Genomic DNA, 21,910 nt, shown 5'->3' with positions numbered 1-21,910 from the left:
TATCCATGACTTACATAGAGAGACATATTATATCGATGACTTATAAACAGAGAGAGACATATTATATCCATGACTTACAAACAGAGAGACATATTATATCCATGACTTACAGAGAAATACATATTATATCCATGACTTACAGACAGAGACATATTATATCCATGACTTATAAACAGAGAGAGACATATTATATCCATGACTTATAAACAGAGAGAGACATATTATATCTACGACTTACAAACAGAGACATATTATATCCATGACTTACAAACAGAGACATATTATATCCATGACTTATAAACAGAGAGAGACCTATATCTATGACTTATAAACAGAGAGAGACATATTATATCCATGACTTACAGAGACATATTATATCCATGACTTACTAACAGAGAGAGACATATTATATCCATGACTTACATAGAGAGACATATTATATCCATGACTTACAGACAGAGAGAGATATATTATATCCATGACTTACAAACAGAGAGAGACATATTATATCCATGACTTACAGAGAAAGACATATTATATCCATGACTTACAGAGAGAGACATATTATATCCATGACTTACAAACAGAGAGAGACATATTATATCCATGACTTACAGAGAGATATATTATATCCATGACTTATAAACAGAGAGAGACATATTATATCCATGACTTACAGAGAGAGACATATTGTATCCATGACTTACAAACAGAGAGAGACATATTATATCTATGACTTACAAACAGAGAGAGACATATTATATCCATGACTTATAAACAGAGAGACATATTATATCCATGACTTATAAACAGAGAGAGACATATTATATCCATGACTTACAAACAGAGAGAGACATATTATATCCATGACTTACAGAGAGAGACATATTATATCCATGACTTACAAACAGAGAGAGACATATTATATCCATGACTTATAAACAGAGAGAGACATATTATATCCATGACTTATAAACAGAGAGAGACATATTATATCCATGACTTATAAACAGAGAGAGACATATTATATCCATGACTTATAAACAGAGAGAGACATATTATATCTACGACTTACAAACAGAGAGAGACATATTATATCCATGACTTACAAACAGAGACATATTATATCCATGACTTATAAACAGAGAGAGACCTATATCTATGACTTATAAACAGAGAGAGACATATTATATCCATGACTTACAGAGACATATTATATCCATGACTTACAAACAGAGAGAGACATATTATATCCATGACTTACATAGAGAGACATATTATATCCATGACTTACAGACAGAGAGAGATATATTATATCCATGACTTACAAACAGAGAGAGACATATTATATCCATGACTTACAGAGAAAGACATATTATATCCATGACTTACAGACAGAGACATATTATATCCATGACTTATAAACAGAGAGAGACATATTATATCCATGACTTACAAACAGAGAGAGACATATTATATCCATGACTTATAAACAGAGAGAGACATATTATATCCATGACTTACAAACAGAGAGAGACATATTATATCCATGACTTACAAACAGAGAGAGACATATTATATCCTTGACTTACAGAGAGATATATTATATCCATGACTTATAAACAGAGAGAGACATATTATATCCATGACTTACAGAGAGAGACATATTGTATCCATGACTTACAAACAGAGAGAGACATATTATATCTATGACTTACAAACAGAGAGAGACATATTATATCCATGACTTATAAACAGAGAGACATATTATATCCATGACTTACAAACAGAGAGAGACATATTATATCCATGACTTATAAACAGAGAGAGACATATTATATCCATGACTTATAAACAGAGAGAGACATATTATATCCATGACTTATAAACAGAGAGAGACATATTATATCTACGACTTACAAACAGAGAGAGACATATTATATCCATGACTTACAAACAGAGACATATTATATCCATGACTTATAAACAGAGAGAGACCTATATCTATGACTTATAAACAGAGAGAGACATATTATATCCATGACTTACAGAGAGAGACATATTGTATCCATGACTTACAAACAGAGAGAGACATATTATATCTATGACTTACAAACAGAGAGAGACATATTATATCCATGACTTATAAACAGAGAGACATATTATATCCATGACTTAAAAACAGAGAGAGACATATTATATCCATTACTTACAAACAGAGAGAGACATATTATATCCATGACTTACAGAGAGAGACATATTATATCCATGACTTACAGAGAGATATATATTATATCCATGACTTACAGAGAGATACATATTATATCTATGACTTACAAACAGAGAGAGACATATTATATCCATGACTTACAGAGAGAGAATATTATATCCATGACTTATAAACAGAGAGAGACATATTATATCCATGACTTACAGAGAGAGACATATTATATCCATGACTTATAAACAGAGAGAGACATATTATATCCATGACTTACAAACAGAGAGAGACATATTATATTCATGACTTACAGAGAGAGACATATTATATCCATGACTTACAGAGAGAGAAATTATATCCATGACTTACAAATAGAGAGCATATTATATCCATGACTTACAGAGAGAGACATATTATATCCATGACTTACAAACGGAGACATATTATATCCATGACTTACAGAGAGAGACATATTATATCCATGACTTACAGAGAGAGACATATTATATCCATGACTTACAAACAGAGAGAGACATATTATATCCATGACTTACAAACAGAGAGAGACATATTATATCCATGACTTACAAAGAGAGACATATTATATCCATGACTTACAAACAGAGAGAGACATATTATATCCATGACTTACAGAGAGAGACATATTATATCCATGACTTACAGACAGAGACATATTATATCCATGACTTACAGAGAGAGACATATTATATCCATGACTTACAGACAGAGACATATTACATCCATAACTTACAGACAGAGAGAGACATATTATATCCATGACTTACGGAGAGAGACATATTATATCCATGACTTACAGACAGAGAGAGATATATTATATCCATGACTTATAAACAGAGAGAGACATATTATATCCATGACTTACAAACAGAGAGACATATTATATCCATGACTTACATAGAGAGACATATTATATCCATGACTTATAAACAGAGAGAGACATATTATATCCATGACTTACAGAGAGACATATTATATCCATGACTTACAGAGAAATACATATTATATCCATGACTTACAAACAGAGACATATTATATCCATGACTTATAAACAGAGAGAGACCTATATCTATGACTTATAAACAGAGAGAGACATATTATATCCATGACTTACAGAGACATATTATATCCATGACTTACTAACAGAGAGAGACATATTATATCCATGACTTACATAGAGAGACATATTATATCCATGACTTACAGACAGAGAGAGATATATTATATCCATGACTTACAAACAGAGAGAGACATATTATATCCATGACTTACAGAGAGAGACATATTATATCCATGACTTACAGAGAGAGACATATTATATCCATGACTTACAAACAGAGAGAGACATATTATATCCATGACTTACAGAGAGATATATTATATCCATGACTTACAGAGAGATATATTATATCCATGACTTATAAACAGAGAGAGACATATTATATCCATGACTTACAAACAGAGAGAGACATATTATATCTATGACTTACAAACAGAGAGAGACATATTATATCCATGACTTATAAACAGAGAGACATATTATATCCATGACTTACAAACAGAGAGAGACATATTATATCCATGACTTATAAACAGAGAGAGACATATTATATCCATGACTTACAAACAGAGAGAGACATATTATATCCATGACTTACAGAGAGAGACATATTATATCCATGACTTACAAACAGAGAGAGACATATTATATCTATGACTTACAAACAGAGAGAGACATATTATATCCATGACTTATAAACAGAGAGAGACATATTATATCCATGACTTATAAACAGAGAGAGACATATTATATCCATGACTTATAAACAGAGAGAGACATATTATATCTACGACTTACAAACAGAGAGAGACATATTATATCCATGACTTACAAACAGAGACATATTATATCCATGACTTATAAACAGAGAGAGACCTATATCTATGACTTATAAACAGAGAGAGACATATTATATCCATGACTTACAGAGACATATTATATCCATGACTTACAAACAGAGAGAGACATATTATATCCATGACTTACATAGAGAGACATATTATATCCATGACTTACAGACAGAGAGAGATATATTATATCCATGACTTACAAACAGAGAGAGACATATTATATCCATGACTTACAGAGAAAGACATATTATATCCATGACTTACAGACAGAGACATATTATATCCATGACTTATAAACAGAGAGAGACATATTATATCCATGACTTACAAACAGAGAGAGACATATTATATCCATGACTTATAAACAGAGAGAGACATATTATATCCATGACTTACAAACAGAGAGAGACATATTATATCCATGACTTACAAACAGAGAGAGACATATTATATCCTTGACTTACAGAGAGATATATTATATCCATGACTTATAAACAGAGAGAGACATATTATATCCATGACTTACAGAGAGAGACATATTGTATCCATGACTTACAAACAGAGAGAGACATATTATATCCATGACTTACAAACAGAGAGAGACATATTATATCTATGACTTACAAACAGAGAGAGACATATTATATCCATGACTTATAAACAGAGAGAGACATATTATATCCATGACTTACAAACAGAGAGAGACATATTATATCCATGACTTACAAACAGAGAGAGACATATTATATCCATGACTTATAAACAGAGAGAGACATATTATATCCATGACTTATAAACAGAGAGAGACATATTATATCCATGACTTACAAACAGAGAGAGACATATTATATCCATGACTTACAAACAGAGAGAGACATATTATATCCATGACTTACAAACAGAGACATATTATATCCATGACTTATAAACAGAGAGAGACCTATATCTATGACTTATAAACAGAGAGAGACATATTATATCCATGACTTACAGAGAGAGACATATTGTATCCATGACTTACAAACAGAGAGAGACATATTATATCTATGACTTACAAACAGAGAGAGACATATTATATCCATGACTTATAAACAGAGAGACATATTATATCCATGACTTAAAAACAGAGAGAGACATATTATATCCATTACTTACAAACAGAGAGAGACATATTATATCCATGACTTACAGAGAGAGACATATTATATCCATGACTTACAGAGAGATATATATTATATCCATGACTTACAGAGAGATACATATTATATCCATGACTTACAAACAGAGAGAGACATATTATATCCATGACTTACAGAGAGAGATATTATATCCATGACTTATCAACAGAGAGAGACATATTATATCCATGACTTACAGAGAGAGACATATTATATCCATGACTTATAAACAGAGAGAGACATATTATATCTATGACTTACAAACAGAGAGAGACATATTATATTCATGACTTACAGAGAGAGACATATTATATCCATGACTTACAGAGAGAGAAATTATATCCATGACTTACAAATAGAGACATATTTTATCCATGACTTACAGAGAGAGACATATTATATCCATGACTTACAAACGGAGACATATTATATCCATGACTTACAGAGAGAGACATATTATATCCATGACTTACAGAGAGAGACATATTATATCCATGACTTACAAACAGAGAGAGACATATTATATCCATGACTTACAAACAGAGAGAGACATATTATATCCATGACTTACAGAGAGAGACATATTATATCCATGACTTACAGACAGAGACATATTATATCCATGACTTACAGAGAGAGACATATTATATCCATGACTTACAGACAGAGACATATTACATCCATAACTTACAGACAGAGAGAGACATATTATATCCATGACTTACGGAGAGAGACATATTATATCCATGACTTACAGACAGAGAGAGATATATTATATCCATGACTTATAAACAGAGAGAGACATATTATATCCATGACTTACAAACAGAGAGACATATTATATCCATGACTTACATAGAGAGACATATTATATCCATGACTTATAAACAGAGAGAGACATATTATATCCATGACTTACAAACAGAGAGAGACATATTATATCCATGACTTACAAACAGAGAGACATATTATATCCATGACTTACAGACAGAGACATATTATATCCATGACTTATAAACAGAGAGAGACATATTATATCCATGACTTATAAACAGAGAGAGACATATTATATCTACGACTTACAAACAGAGAGAGACATATTATATCCATGACTTACAGAGACATATTATATCCATGACTTATAAACAGAGAGAGACCTATATCTATGACTTATAAACAGAGAGAGACATATTTTATCCATGACTTACAGAGACATATTATATCCATGACTTACAAACAGAGAGAGACATATTATATCCATGACTTACATAGAGAGACATATTATATCCATGACTTACAGACAGAGAGAGATATATTATATCCATGACTTACAAACAGAGAGAGACATATTATATCCATGACTTACAGAGAAAGACATATTATATCCATGACTTACAGACAGAGACATATTATATCCATGACTTATAAACAGACAGAGACATATTATATCCATGACTTATAAACAGAGAGAGACATATTATATCCATGAATTATAAACAGAGAGAGACATATTATATCCATGACTTACAGAGAGAGACATATTATATCTACGACTTACAAACAGAGAGAGACATATTATATCCATGACTTACAAACAGAGACATATTATATCCATGACTTATAAACAGAGAGAGACCTATATCTATGACTTATAAACAGAGAGAGACATATTATATCCATGACTTACAGAGACATATTATATCCATGACTTATAAACAGAAAGAGACATATATCTATGACATATAAACAGAGAGAGACATATTATATCCATGACTTATAAACAGAGAGAGACATATTATATCCATGACTTATAAACAGAGAGAGACATATTATATCCATGACTTACAGACAGAGACATATTATATCCATGACTTACAGACAGAGAGAGACATATTATATCCATGACTTACAAACAGAGAGAGACATATTATATCCATGACTTACAGAGAGAGACATATTATATCCATGACTTACAGAGAGATATATATTATATCCATGACTTACAGAGAGATACATATTATATCCATGACTTACAAACAGAGAGAGACATATTATATCCATGACTTACAGAGAGAGATATTATATCCATGACTTATGAACAGAGAGAGACATATTATATCCATGACTTACAGAGAGAGACATATTATATCCATGACTTATAAACAGAGACATATTATATCTATGACTTACAAACAGAGAGAGACATATTATATCCATGACTTACAGAGAGAGACATATTTTATCCATGACTTACAGAGAGAGACATATTATATCCATGACTTACAAACAGAGAGAGACATATTATATCCATGACTTACAAACAGAGACATATTATATCCATGACTTACAGAGACCTGGAGGCAATAGAAGCATACACCTGTTTAGGCGAGGTGCTGGCTAGCAGAGTAGAACACTCGAAAAAGGAAAGGAGAGACCCACACTTTAGAAGCTCAGACGCAATCATTTAATTACCTAATATACAACGTTTCCACAGACAAGCTGTCTTCATCAGGGTATAATGACAAACACTCTGGGTCACTAGTTTATATAGTGTCAAAGGACACACACAGGTGTCTGTAATCATGCCCGGGTGTGCCGATATCATTGGTTAATTCTCAGATATAAAAATAACATGCTAAAAACAGGAATGAGAGCATACGATCACAGATACAATTTTGCTACATAGGCCTACAAACATTTACAATGAATAGCACAATCACAAGAATGGCTTCAGATCAAAGTCTACGTTGAGACCGAAGGGAGCGAGGGTCTTTAAATGAAAGATCCAGGCAGACTCTCGTTTTAATAAATTGTCAGTGTCACCCCCTCTCCTAGGGAGGGTGACATGTTCGATGCCGATATAACGTAGGGACGAAATCAAGTGGTTCGCTTCCAAAAAGTGGATTTCCTGAACCTAATGGTGCTACGATGCTCCGAGATTCACACTTTTAATTCACACTTTGTTTTACCCACATTTTTACCACAAGGAAAAGTTAAGAGACACAAGCAAAAACTCTTTCAAAAATGTAGAAGCCTATACACCTAATCATTTGTGATCTGACATGCTGTATTGTATGGAAACTGTAGGCTACTAACAACAGCAGCTGCAAAATCCAGCTTACTATTACCCTCGCCAGAGGGACAGGGTCAACAAAGCAGTAATGTTGTGTATTGTATATACAGTATTTCACTTCAAACTGTTTATTTAATTTAATTATACACAAGAGAGGTTGCCGAGGATGAATTCATGTACAAACATTTTTCATTACATTTGTGTAATTTAGCAGATCTCTGGATAAGAGTGACTTACTGGACAAATAAGGGTTAATTGCCTTGCTCAAGGGCACAATGACAGATTTTTCACCTAGTCAGCTTGGGATTCAAACCAGTGACCTTTCAGTTACTGGCCCAACACTGTTAACCGCTAGGCTACCTGCCACCAGATCAATTAACTTCAATACAGTTATTCAAATACATTTATCATCAATGACTAAAATAATGAATCTAGTATTAAAATACAATTTAATAAACACAAGTAGTCGATTCATAGTCTGTTTATCATTAAACAAAAGTTATATAGTAATATAAAATAATCCACCAAAACTGACGCTGAAAACTGATCATCATCAGCTCGTTGTATCTCCTCCCACAGATGCAGATTGAGATCTGGTGACTCGGCAGGCCACTGCAGTAAGCTGAATTCACTGTCATGTTCTTGGAACCATTCCTGAACAAGCTTTGTGGCATGGGGCATAATCCTGCTGAAAATATCTACTTGCAGATGGATACACTGCTGCCATGAAGAGATGCACCTGATTGGCAATGATGTTTAGACATCCTGTAGCATTCAAACATTGTTCATCTTTTATCAAGGGGCCCAATGTGGGCCCTGAAAACACACCCCACGCCATCACACCACCAGCCTGCAATGCTGACACACGGCATGGATGCATACAGTGGTGTAAATTAATGAAGTAAATTTTTTTTGAAGAACTACTTAAGTAGTTTTTGGGGGTATCTGTACTTTACTATTTATATTGTTGACAACTTCTACTTTTATTTCACTACATTCCTAAAGAAAATAAAATATTTTTTACTTCATACATTTTCCCTGACACCCAAAAGTACTCCTTACATTTTTTATGATTAGCGTGACAGAAAGTGGTCCAATTCACACACTTCTCAAGATAACATCCCTGGTCATCCCTACTGCCTCTGATCTGGCGGACTCACTAAACACAAATGCTCTGTTTGTAAATGATGTCTGAGTGTTGGAATGTGCCCCTGGGTATCCGTAATATAAAATAAAAAAAAGACAATTGTGCAATCTGGTCTGCTTAATTTAAAGAATTTGAAATTATTCATACTTTTACTTTTGATACTTAAGTATATTTACAACCAAATACTTTTACTCAAGTAGTATTTTAATGGGTGACTTTCACTTGAGTAATTTTCTATTAAGGTATCATTACTTTTACTTAAATATGACAGGTAATTTTCCCACCACTGGATGCATGTACTCGTGGTTTCCTCCATACCCTAGTCCTCCCATCAGCGTGAAACAGCAGGAACCAGGATTCATCAGACCAGGCAATATATTTCCAATTTTCCAGTGTCCAGTCTTTTCATTCCTTAGCCCACCGCAGTTTCTTGTTTTTTGATGAAAGCAAATGGGGATCCATAATAAATACACCACAAATACATAATTAAGTATCATAGCTTTTCACCTGGATTCACCTGGTCAGTCTATGTCATGGTGTCCTTAATGTTTTGTACACTCAGAGTATGTTGTGTCTACCAGCTCAATCCCACAGAAAACTTCAGAGGGAAGCAGTACCACCCAGTCAACCATCAGACTCCATTGTGAGACGTCTCACAGAGGATATTCAACCCTAAGTTAGTTTCTAATGTAAAGTTATTGAGATTAACAAAACTGACAAGGTGCACACTGATCAGTAAAGTAAAGAGAGGCTAACATGCTATAACGCTCCCTTTCCTCGGCACAGTTCTCTCACAGTGAGAAACTATAGGGTTACAATAGTGTTTTACACTTTCTTCACTTGATCCAATTCAACGTTGCCAATTATTTAATGACATGATACTTAAGTGGAGTGTCTAATCTTAGCTGGTCTTAGAGAAATGAGGCTTCTCTCCTTTATGTATACATTGGTGTCTTTTTAAATGGCCCAATCTGTAGAATCTCTTCTCACAGTCAGTGCAGTGATAAGGCTTCTCTCCTGTGTGTATACGTTCATGTCGTTTTAAGTTACACAGTAGAGAGAAACTCGCCGCACAGTCAGAGCAGATGTAAGGCTTCTCTCCTGTGTGTGTTCTCTAATGAACTTTTAGCCTAGTTGATGTTGGGAAGCATTTTACACACTCAGAGCAGGAGTATGGCTTCTCTCCTGTGTGTGTTCTTTGATGATTTTTTAGCTCAGTTGATGTTGTGAAGCATTTTCCACAGTCAGAGCAGGAGTAAGGCTTCTCTCCAGTATGTATATGTTGGTGTATTTTTAAGTGGCCCAGCAGAGAGAAACTCTTTCCACAGTCAGAGCAGGAGTAAGGCTTCTCTCCTGTGTGTATGCATTCATGTCGTTTTAAGTTGCACAGTAGAGAGAAACTCGCCGCACAGTCAGAGCAGGAGGAAAGCTTCTCTGTGTGTATACGTTCGTGTCGTTTTAGGTTGCACATTAGAGAGAAGCTCACCCCACAGGCAGAGCAGAAGTAAGGCTTCTCTCTTGTGTGCACTCTCTGATGAACTGTCAGAGCCTTGGATGTGGTGACATTCTTCCCACTGTCAGTATAGGAATACCGATTCTCTCCTGGGTGTATTTTGAGGTGTATTTTTAGCTTTGATAGAAATGGGAAAATCTCCTCACAATGTGGGCAGGGGTGAGACCACTTAGCTCTGTGATCTTCCTGCTGTTGCACTCTGGATGTAGAGGATGTCTCAACATGGTGTCCTGTGTGAACAACATCAGAAGAAACATACAGTTGGTGTTATATACATGTCAATCACATGTATTTTATGTAGCCATTATTACATCAGAAGTTGTCACAAAGTGCTTTACAGAAACCCAGCCTCAATCCCCAAAGAGCAAGCAATGCAGGTGTAGAAGCAAAGTGGCCACGAAAAACTCCCTAGCAAGCAGGAACCTTGGAAGAAACGTAGAGAGGAACCAGGCTCAAAGGGGTGGCCAGTCCTCTTCTGGCTGTACCGGGTGACATATGTATTCATATCAGCAGGCTGTACAATACAAAGGGAATAAAACTATTCTAAAAGTGGGTAAAAGTCGTGAACATTATGAGCCATATCATCCTCCACTCACTATGACAAGGGTTAGTAACCAGGCTGTATCACATCCGGCCATGATTGGGAGTCCCATAGGGCGGCGCACAATTGGCCCAGCATCGTCCGGGTTTGGCCGGGGGTAGGCCGTCAATGTAAATAATAATTTGTTCTTAACTGACTTGCCTAGATAAAAAAAGGTTAAAAAAAGAAGAGTAATTTCATAGAACTGTAAAACACTGGCAGTTTGTCTACTTCACTTCTTTAGTCTACTCTCTGATCACTCCAGATAACCCAGTGAATAAAACAAAATGCTGGCAATACTGGTATGCAAGTGTGAGTAGCATAAAATAACATCTACCTTCTCATTGAAACAGTTCATCATGAAACATTTATACTGCAACTTTTCATACACAGTGGGAAGTTGGAATGAACAGCAAACTTCGTCAGATACAACCTGCTCTTACCATGAGAAACAGATGTCCCAATCTTCTCCTCCTCTTCTTCATCTTTAATGTTGACATTCAGCTCCAGTGTTTGACTGCAGTCTTCCAGCTTCACTGATGCCATCTCTGAATCCTGCAGTGCAAACTGGGCTCCACTGTCACAATCAGGACCCAGTGACTGTAGGTTTGGACTCAGTGTGGAAGAAGAGAGGCAGGCTGGGTTTGTCCTCACTATTGATGTTACCGGCCTCAGATTTAATTCTAGTCGTCCTGTAGTAAAAATGAATAACAGACACAAAAAGTTATGGTCTTGACAGTTCTGGCACGTTCTTTATTCTCTATTACAATATATTATATTTTTTCTTGTTCAATTATCTAAATCAGTGCTTGACTTGGACTGAAATAGTTGTCGATACTCATTTTGGGGGCGGTACTGTTAATATTTAGATGCAGGAGCTCCACAATACTGTTGAGGTAATATTCTATAAGAACATGAGCTCAAGCAGTAGAAAATTGAAGTGCCGGTACTCAGCTGCAGTGAGCTCCTGTCCATCTCATTTCAATAGATCAGGTAGGTAAGCATTGACAACAAAACATGAATTTATTCAAATTAGACAAAGTACACGCTACACAACGTAACTAATCTTAACCTATAGTAGATTTATTGGATTTACATAAATTAATAAATGACTCAAAAACCATTTAGTACAAGGTTGTAGTATGTTTTAGGCAGCACTATGTACTATTTTCCTGAATAACCTTGTCTTCACTGTATTATGTCAATCAAAAACCAATTGTATTTCCCGTTCACATCATATTAACATTTATAGACAAAGATAGAAACTGAATGAGTCTGAATATTACTACATAAAATTGACTCTCTTCGACACAGACAGAGTGGGCGCCGCGGTTTTCCCAGCTTGTGAATTTTACACAAAACCAATAACATGCAAAACGAACTCAGAAATCTCAAATAAATGGATTATTTATGAAATGACATTGAGAAAATTATGTACATCCACTCAGACAATCCCAAAGTCTCTAGCTATGTGGCTTGTAAAACAGTTCACGTTCTTCACTTGGTTTGACACAAAAATAACACATCAACCCTTTATCAAACGTGATAATACCTTAATAGATTTGTTACCTAGCATGGAATGACATGTTCTTTTGATATTAGGAAGTTTATACCTGCTATTCCATACCTGTATTAATAAATAGAAACAGACACAAAAGGTTATCTTCTTAACATCACAGTTCTTGCGCTTTCTTTATTCTGAAGAATGGTGTGTGCCAGCCTGGAACTTCCTGTTCCCCCACTACCACAGTGCAACCACAGAACAAGAGACAGATTTTTCACCGGATGAATAAATGTGAAGCATTCGCTTAGCGTTTCCACTCACTACCAAATATGGTAGAGAGAGGAAGCCCGATGGCCGGCAGTGGGAGAAGATGGAACAAGATGGATTTTGGCTGACATTCTGCAAATGTTCTAATCAATGAAACATCTGATCTTAATATAGTTCTGTTCCCAAAACTAAAATCTGTTATGAACAGAGTGGACTAAGTTTTGTAGACTTTAACTTTTGCAAAGTTTTTTTTTTTAAATTGCGTTGTTCAGAAGGAATGTAAAGGCGAAATGAGTTATTGCACACAAGTGCTTCACAGAGGAGGCGGTGGCTAACAGAAATATGCAGATGTGTGCTAGAACGCGGCAATTGGATCTCGGTAGCTGGTGCTTGGCTCTGCCCGCTATGACTCATCTGTTCCCCATCGGAAACGACTGGTTGTGGCCTATCTTTGGTGCAATCGTCCATGCATTCAGGGATCCTTGGGATGGCCCTACCTCATTATATGAGAAGGGCGGTGCTTAACTTGAGCCGGATCCTCCAGCACCTCTCAGTTTTGCAGTCTTCGTTCCAGAAACCATTTGCCAGGGTCAGGTAGACTACAGATGAAGTTGGAAGTTTTACATACACCTTGGCCAAATACAATTAAACTCAGTTTTTCTCAATTTCTGACATTTAATCCTAGTAAAAATTCCCTGTCTTAGTTCAGTTAGGATCACCACTTTATTTTAAAAATGTGAAACGTCAGAATAATAGCAGAGAGAATAATTTATTTCAGCTTTTATTTCTTTCATCACATTCCTAGTGGGTCAGAAGCTTACATAGACTCAATTAGTATTTGGTAGCATTGCCTTTAAATTGTTTAACTTGGGTCAAACGTTTTGGGTAGCCTTACACAAGCTTCCCACAATAAGTTAGTCCCACAATAAGTGGATAGAAAACACTCTAAAGTTTCTAAAACTGTTAAAATAATGTGAGTATAACAGAACTGATTTGTAAGGCGAAACGCCGAGGACAAAACATCAAGGAAAAACAAAATTGAGGTCATAGGATTTTCCAATGGTTTTCTATAGGATACCCTTATTATTAGGAACCTGGTTGCAGTTCCTATGGCTTCCACTAGATGTCAACAGTCTTTAGAAATTGTATGATGTTTTTCTTTTGAGAAATGAAGAAGTAGTCCTATTCATTGTCAGTGTCACTCCAGGTGGACTCTACTGTTTTGGTGAGCGTGAACAGGAGCGTGCTCCATGTTGTTTTTATCCGGTATTAGAAACAGTTTATTCCATCTTAAATTGTATTGATTATTTACGTTTTAGGGTACCTGAGGTTGGATTAGGAACATTGTTTGAAATGTTTGGACCAAGTTTACAGGTAACTTATTAGATACTTTGTAGGCAGGTTAGGCGAGTTTAAACCGGTGTATTTCTTAGTCAAACGCGCCAAATAAATTGCCATTTTTGGGACATAATCGAACAAAAGGACAATTTGTGATGTTTCTGGGACATTTTGGAGTGCCAACAGAAGATGATCTTCAAAGGCATTAATTATATCGCTATTTCTGACTTTTGTGGCGCACCTGCCTGGTTGAAATATCTTTTCATGGTTTTGTATGCTGGGCGCTGTCCTCAGATAATCGCATGGTTTGCTTTCGCTGTAAAGCCTTTTTCAAATCTGACACAGCGGCTGGATTAACAAGAAGTTAAGCTTTATTTTGATGTATAACATATCTTCAAGAATGTTAAAGATTTGAATTTAGGATTTTTGAATTTCGCGCTCTGCAATTTCACCGGATGTTGGCCAGGTGGGACGCTACCGTCCCACACACCCTTGAGAGGTTAAGCCATTTTGCAACAACTTTGGAAGTATGCTCGGGGTCATTGTCCATTTGGAAGACCTATTTGCTTAAATATATCCACACAATTTTCCATCCTCATGAAGCCATCTATTTTGTGATGTGCACCAGTCCCTCCTACAGCATGATGCTCCCACCCCCGTGCTTCATGGTTGGGATGATGTTCTTCGGCTTGCAAGCCTCCCCCTTTTTCCTCCAAACATAACGATGGTCATTATGGCAAAACAGTTCTATTTTTGTTTCATCAGACCAGAGGACATTTCTCCAAAAAGTACGATCTTTGTCCCCATGTGCAGTTGCAAACCGTAGTCTGGCTTTTTTATGGTGGTTTTGAAAGGCCGCCTCTTGCTGAGCGGCCTTTCAGATAATGTCGATATAGGACTCGTTTTACTGTGGATGTAGATACTTTTGTACCCGTTTCCTCCAGCATCTTCACAAGGTCCTTTGCTGTTGTTCTGGGATTGATTTGCACTTTTCGCACCAGAGGAATGTTCATCTCTAGCAGACAGAACGCGTCTCCTTCCTGAGCGGTATGACGGCTGCGTGGTCCTATGGTGTTTATACTTGCGTACTATTGTTTGTACAGATGAACGTTGTACCTTCAGGCGTTTGGAAATTGCTCCCAAGGATGAACCAGACTTGAGGTCTACAATTTTTTTCTGAGGTCTTGGCTGATTTCTTTTGATTTTTCCATGATGTCAAGCAAAGAGGCACTGAGTTTGAAGGTAGGCCTTCAAATACATCCACAGCTACACCTCCAATTGACTCAAATGATGTCAATTACACTATCAGAAGCTTCTAAAGCCATGACATCATTTTCTGGAATTCTCCAAGCTGTTTAAAGGCACAGTCAATTTAGTGTATGTAAACTTCTGACCCACTGGAATTATGATAGTGAATTATAAGTGAAATAATCTGTCTGTAAACAATTGCTGGAAAAATTACTTGTGTCATGCACAAAGTAGATATCCTAACCGACTTGCCAAAACTAAAGTAAAAAAAAAAATATATATATATAATTTATTTATTTTAACCCTTTTTTTCCTCCCCAATTTCGTGGTATCCAATTGGTAGTTACAGTCTTGTCTCATCGCTGCAACTCCCGTACGGACTCGGGAGAGGCGAAGGTCGAGAGCCATGCGTCCTCCGAAACACAACCCAACCAAGCCGCACCGCTTCTTGACACAATGCACATCCAACCCGGAAGCCAGCCGCACCAATGTGTCGGAGGAAACACTGTACACCTGGCGAATTTTTATTGTTCAATTATCTAATTCAGTGCTTGACTTGGACTGAAATAGTTGCCGATAAACATTTTGGGTGCCAGTATGGTTTATATTTAGGTGCAGGAGCTCCATAATACTTTTGAGCTAATATTTAACCTATAGAAGAAAGATGCATAAATTACTCAAAAACCATTTAGTACAAGGATACAGTTTGTTTTAGGCATCACTATGTGCTATTTTCGTTAATAACCTTGTATTCACTGTTTTACTTCAAAAAACACATTGTATTTCCTGTTCACACCATAGTAACGTTTATAGATAAAGACAAACTGAATGTGTCAATAACATTACACACGTAGAAAACCGATAATCATTACATTTAGCATTTAAACAGTAGTGCAACTGGACGGTTCTGACTTAGAATATGTGGACAACTACAAATACCTAAGTGTCTGGTTAGACTGTAAACGCTTCTTCTAGACTCACATTAAGCATCTCCAAACCAAAATTAAATCTAGAATCGGCTTCCTATTTCGCAACAAAGCCTCCTTCACTCATGCTGTCGAACATACCCTCGTAAAACTGACTATGGTACCGATCCTTGACTTCGGCGATGTCATTTACAAAATAGCCTCCAACACTCTACTCTGCAAATTGGATGTAGTCTATCACAGTGCCATCTATTTTGTCACCAAAGCCCCATATACTACCCACCACTGCGACCTGTATGCTGTCATTGGCTGACCCTCGCTTCATATTGGTCACCAAACCCACTGGCTCCAGGTCATCTATAAGTCTTTGCTAGGTAAAGCCCCACGTTATCTCAGCTCACTGGTCACCATAGCAACACCCACCCGTAGCAAGCGCTCCAGCAGGTATATTTCACTGGTCATCCCCAAAGCCAACTCCTCTTTTGGCCACCTGTCCTTCCAGTTCTCTGCTGCCAATGACTGGAACGAATTGCAAAAAAAAAATCACTGAAGCTGGAGACATATCTCCCTCACTAACTTTAAGCATCAGCTGTCAGAGCAGCTTACTGCTCCTGTACACAGCCCATCTGTAAATAGCCCACCCAACTTCCTCATCCCCATATTGTTATTTATTTTTGCTGTTTTGCACCCCATTATGTCGACTTGCACATCTATCACTCCAGTGTTAATGCTAAATTGTAATTATTTCGCCACTACGGCCTATTTATCGCCTTACCTCCCTAATCTTACTACATTTGCACACACTGCATATAGATTTTTCTATTGTGTTATTGACTGTATGTTTATTTATTTCATGTGTAAGTCTGTTGTTTTTGTCATACTGCTTTGCTTCATCTTGGCCAGGTTGCAGTTGTAAATGAGAACTTGTTCTCAACTGGCCTACCTGGTTAAATAAAGGTGAAATAAAATAGTTTTACAGTAACTTTTCATGCACAGTGGGAAGTTGGAATGAAAAACACAAACTTAGTTAGATAGAACCTGTGCTTACCATGAGAAACAGATTTCCTAATCTTCTCCTCCTCTTCTTCATCTTTAATGTTGACATTCAGCTCCAGTGTTTGACTGCAGTCTTCCAGCTTCACTGATGCCATCTCTGGACCCTGCAGAGCAAACTGGGCTCCGCTGTCACAATCAGGAGCCAGTGACTGTAGGTTTGGACAGTGTGGAAGGAGAGAGGCAGGCTGGGTTTGTCCTCACTGTTGATGTTAGCGGCCTCAGACTTAATCTGAGTCAGCCAGTAGTAATAAAGAGAAACAGACTCAAAAGTTAGTGTCAGAACTGTCAATACTTTATTTTCTAAAAATATGGTTTATATTTAGGTGCAGGAGCTCCACAATACTGTTGAGATAATATTCTATATGACGAACATAAGCTCAAACAGTAGAAACTTGAGGTGACTGTCTAATGTGAATTAATTAATGTTTTGTCAATGCTTAGCTACCAGATCTACTGAAATGAGATCTGTGCTTGACTTGCACAGGAGCTCACTGGAGCAGAGTACCAAGTATACACTTTAAATTAGGCTACACAACTCTAAATGAACTTAATCTATAGTAGATCTCCTGAATTAACATAAATGCCTCAAAACTTTTAGTACAAGGTTGCAGTATGTTTTAGGCAGCACTATTTTCCTGAATAACCTTGTCTTCGCTGTATTATTCCAATCAAAAACCAATAGTATTGTAACGACCCGCTATTGTGTTCTGTGTTTGTGGGTGTGTTATGGTTCTCATGGCTACTAGCAGGGGTTAAATATGTCAGGACAGAGGGAAAGGTTGGGGGGGGGGTATGATGGGTAATCCCGCGGGAATTGAAAATGATAAATAGGGATTACTGTCTCATCTTCTCTCTCTTTCTGTTCGGGGCCTTGATCTGTTCCTATGGGAGTAAACATTAATTAGACTTGGTATAGTTGTGTACATTCGGCATTTAGCGGCGTGGGCTGTGGCCTGAACAATAGCCCAGTTTAGGAATAAACCTGTGTTCTGACCTGCACACCTAGAGTCCGTCTCTTTTTCCTTTATGACCCAGCCGGGTCATTACAGTATTTCCGTTAACACCATAGTAACATTTACTGATAGACAGAAACTGAATGTCTCTGAATATTAGTACACATGTAGAAAACTGATAATCATTACATTTAGCTCCAAAACAGTAGTGCAACCGTAAAATTGTCTCTCTGCTGCACCCTCACTGCCTGCACTGAAGTGCGTTGATGCAGACCGAGGGGGAATTGATCCTTAATGAAATGATATACATACACTCAGACTAACCCAAAGTCTCTATGTGACTTGTAAAAAAGTGATCACGTTCACTCATGCGGTTTGACACAAAAATAGCACATACAACCTTTACCAAACGTGATAATATTTTCACGTATTTGTTACCTAGCATGTTATGACATGTTCTTTCGATATTATAACGTGCTATTACATACCAGTAGTTATACATTTGAAACGGACACAGAAGTTGTCGTCTCGACTCCACAATTCTGACGTATCCTTTATTCTGAAGAATGATGCGCGCCTGCGCGGAACTTCCTGTTCCCCCACTATCAGTTTCTAAACCCAGAGACGTAACAACGCGAGACTTCAGAGAACGCCTGTGAAGCAGACCAAGACGGGGTTTGAGAAGTCAATGAGAGAAGTGAACAATTCTGATACTTTTGCAGCGGCTAATGGGGATCCTAATAAATACCAAAAAGATTCCGTCGGCACACTCTTGAAACATGGCCATTCTTTTATCAATTTCATAACTGCAGTGGTTTATTGACAATAGCTGACAATGCATGTCTTACAGCATCACATGAGTAGGCAGACACTCTTCACTCTTCCAACGAAACTCCCGATATAACACATTTTATCGGTGCCCTGCTCCGAAAAACACAATGCTCTCTCCTTCTGCGACGCATGAAATCCTAACAAAACCACTACTGGTCACTCTGACTGACTACCTTTCCTAATGCCTCCTTTACCATCTTCCTGACCTCAAACGATCTCCCAAAAATAGATCATTGTTGATGAATCGCGCTCCAAAAGAAGCCGATGTTCATTTACAACTTTTGGTCTGTTTGCTTCATTTTTCGTTGTCTCCGTCTTCCATTCCTTCTTACCAACTTCGCCATATTTCCCTACCCAAAACCAGAAACACCCCGCTACGGACTAACTCCTGCATGTAGAATCCTGCATTGAATAAAGCCAACAAGTACAGGTTAAAGGGGAATTTCACGCTGGTTTTGCCTTGGCATCAGTGGCGACGTTCATCATAGACTTTATTTCGCCCAAAATTGTCCGTCTGTTTTGATCCAAATATAGCCGAAGGTCAGCCTGATCAGCTTGTACTCATTGAAATACATGAGATACACGAATACAATTATACAATATTGCATATAGTATAAGTTTGATTCTTTTTTGATATACACAACATAATGAAATATATTTATTTAAAATAAAATAAAATAGCTTGTTAGATATTCTGATATAGACAGAATGACAAATTACCTGTAATTTCGAATCATTAGTTTACAATATCACAATGGAATTTATTACCGTCATGTCTCAAAACTGGGAGAAGCAGAAAGAGCAAGTCATTCACCCGACATTTGTTCCTCAAGACGGATAACAACGACACGCGGATAATTGTAAGCTCAACATTTCTGAAAACGTTTGTAATTTTATAAGGTTGTTATATTAATTATCAGTTTCTGTTAATGTCGCAAACTATTATTTTCTCTATGCTAACATAAGAAACTGCCTGGATACTTGCATGCTAGCTAGCTAACGTTAACACTAACTTAGTTGCTAGCTAACTAGTTAATTAGATAGGAAAGCAGGGTTAACATATATGATAGTTGTACTGACAGCTAGCTTACTGTATCGGTCTAGCTAACTACGGTTAGCTATGTTTTCTGGTAACCGGTGTGGAGTCATTGTTTTTGACAGAACATTTTTTTTTATTAACTAGCTAGAGTCCAACATCAACGTTACTCTCTGGGTACCTACCGTGAAGCTGGTTGGTTTGCTAACTAACTGTAGTATGGGTTAACTAACTAGCTAGCTAAGAACGTTAGCTCACAGGAGAGAGGGCGTTAATATGTTACAAATAAGACAGGAGAATGAGTGCAAAATGCATTGACCAAAATTAACTAGCTAAGCAGACTGTCAAACTGTAGTTCAAACTTGCTCTCACTATATTCATTACTACAATTTGTTTACTATTTACCTTTATGAACTTTTGTCAGAAAATGACAGAGTGAAGATTATAATTATCCATCCACAACTGATCAAGACCAGAGCTGTTTCCCCATGAATAATGCCAGTAAGTGGATTGTTCCACAAAATGTGTGCCTTTTTGATTCTCTCTGATATTTTATGTATAAATTATGGGTTTTGATATGCGTCTAACATTGCATGCATGATTTACTGTATGTCATGTACTTAAATGTTTGTTGCAGGACTATCCAGAAGTTCACCTGGGCAGTCCCAAAAAGGCAGAAAAAGCCGGTCTTGTTCTTCCTCTACCCCAGCCCAGGATGAATTTAACGGGGACACACGTAGACGGGGTAAGAGAAACTGAAGAGTCAGTGGGAAATGTCAAACATTTCACAGGGTAGCATAGATGCGATTTTCCTTATTGTATCAGGCATCACTGCCTATCAGGATCATTATTCACACATGATATACAGAACATGTACATTTTCCTATCCAAATCCTTGCTTTTAAGTTGTCCTGATCACACCCAAATTGGGGTTTTGTGTTTCAAGGGCAATCCAGGGATTCAGCTGGCCGTTCTAGATGCTCTCCTTCCCCATCTCACTTCACACACGGTGGGTCAAGAGTACAGCTTGCTAGACAAGTCCAGAAATCTTAATCAGCTAACCAGTCAACTACTAAGGAAGGTTTATTC

General features: G+C 36.8%; 1 protein-coding gene across 2 annotated transcripts; it reads right to left on the bottom strand.

Annotated features, from left to right (window-relative positions):
* Nucleotides 1-7,790: 7,790 nt before the first annotated feature.
* Nucleotides 7,791-19,570, bottom strand: LOC123723932 (gastrula zinc finger protein XlCGF17.1). Of its 2 annotated transcripts, XM_045714100.1 has the most exons (5): nt 19,443-19,569; nt 17,994-18,230; nt 12,106-12,354; nt 11,679-11,824; nt 7,791-11,312 (listed from the first exon to the last, which is right to left on the bottom strand). In XM_045714100.1, the coding sequence occupies exons 2-5, from the start codon at nt 18,094-18,096 to the stop codon at nt 11,196-11,198; spliced, it is 615 nt and encodes a 204-aa protein (XP_045570056.1). In that variant the 5' UTR covers nt 18,097-18,230; nt 19,443-19,569; the 3' UTR covers nt 7,791-11,195. The 2 variants fall into 2 exon arrangements, with proteins under 2 accessions (XP_045570056.1, XP_045570055.1); XM_045714099.1 differs by lacking the exon at nt 11,679-11,824 and having other exon boundaries at nt 19,443-19,570.
* Nucleotides 19,571-21,910: the final 2,340 nt, after the last annotated feature.

Source organism: Salmo salar, unplaced genomic scaffold, assembly GCF_905237065.1.
Source record: "Salmo salar unplaced genomic scaffold, Ssal_v3.1, whole genome shotgun sequence".
NCBI classification, from domain to species: Eukaryota; Metazoa; Chordata; class Actinopteri; order Salmoniformes; family Salmonidae; genus Salmo; species Salmo salar.
The sequence above is the reverse complement of the archived record's forward strand: the minus strand, read 5'-3'. Positions and strand labels throughout refer to the sequence as shown.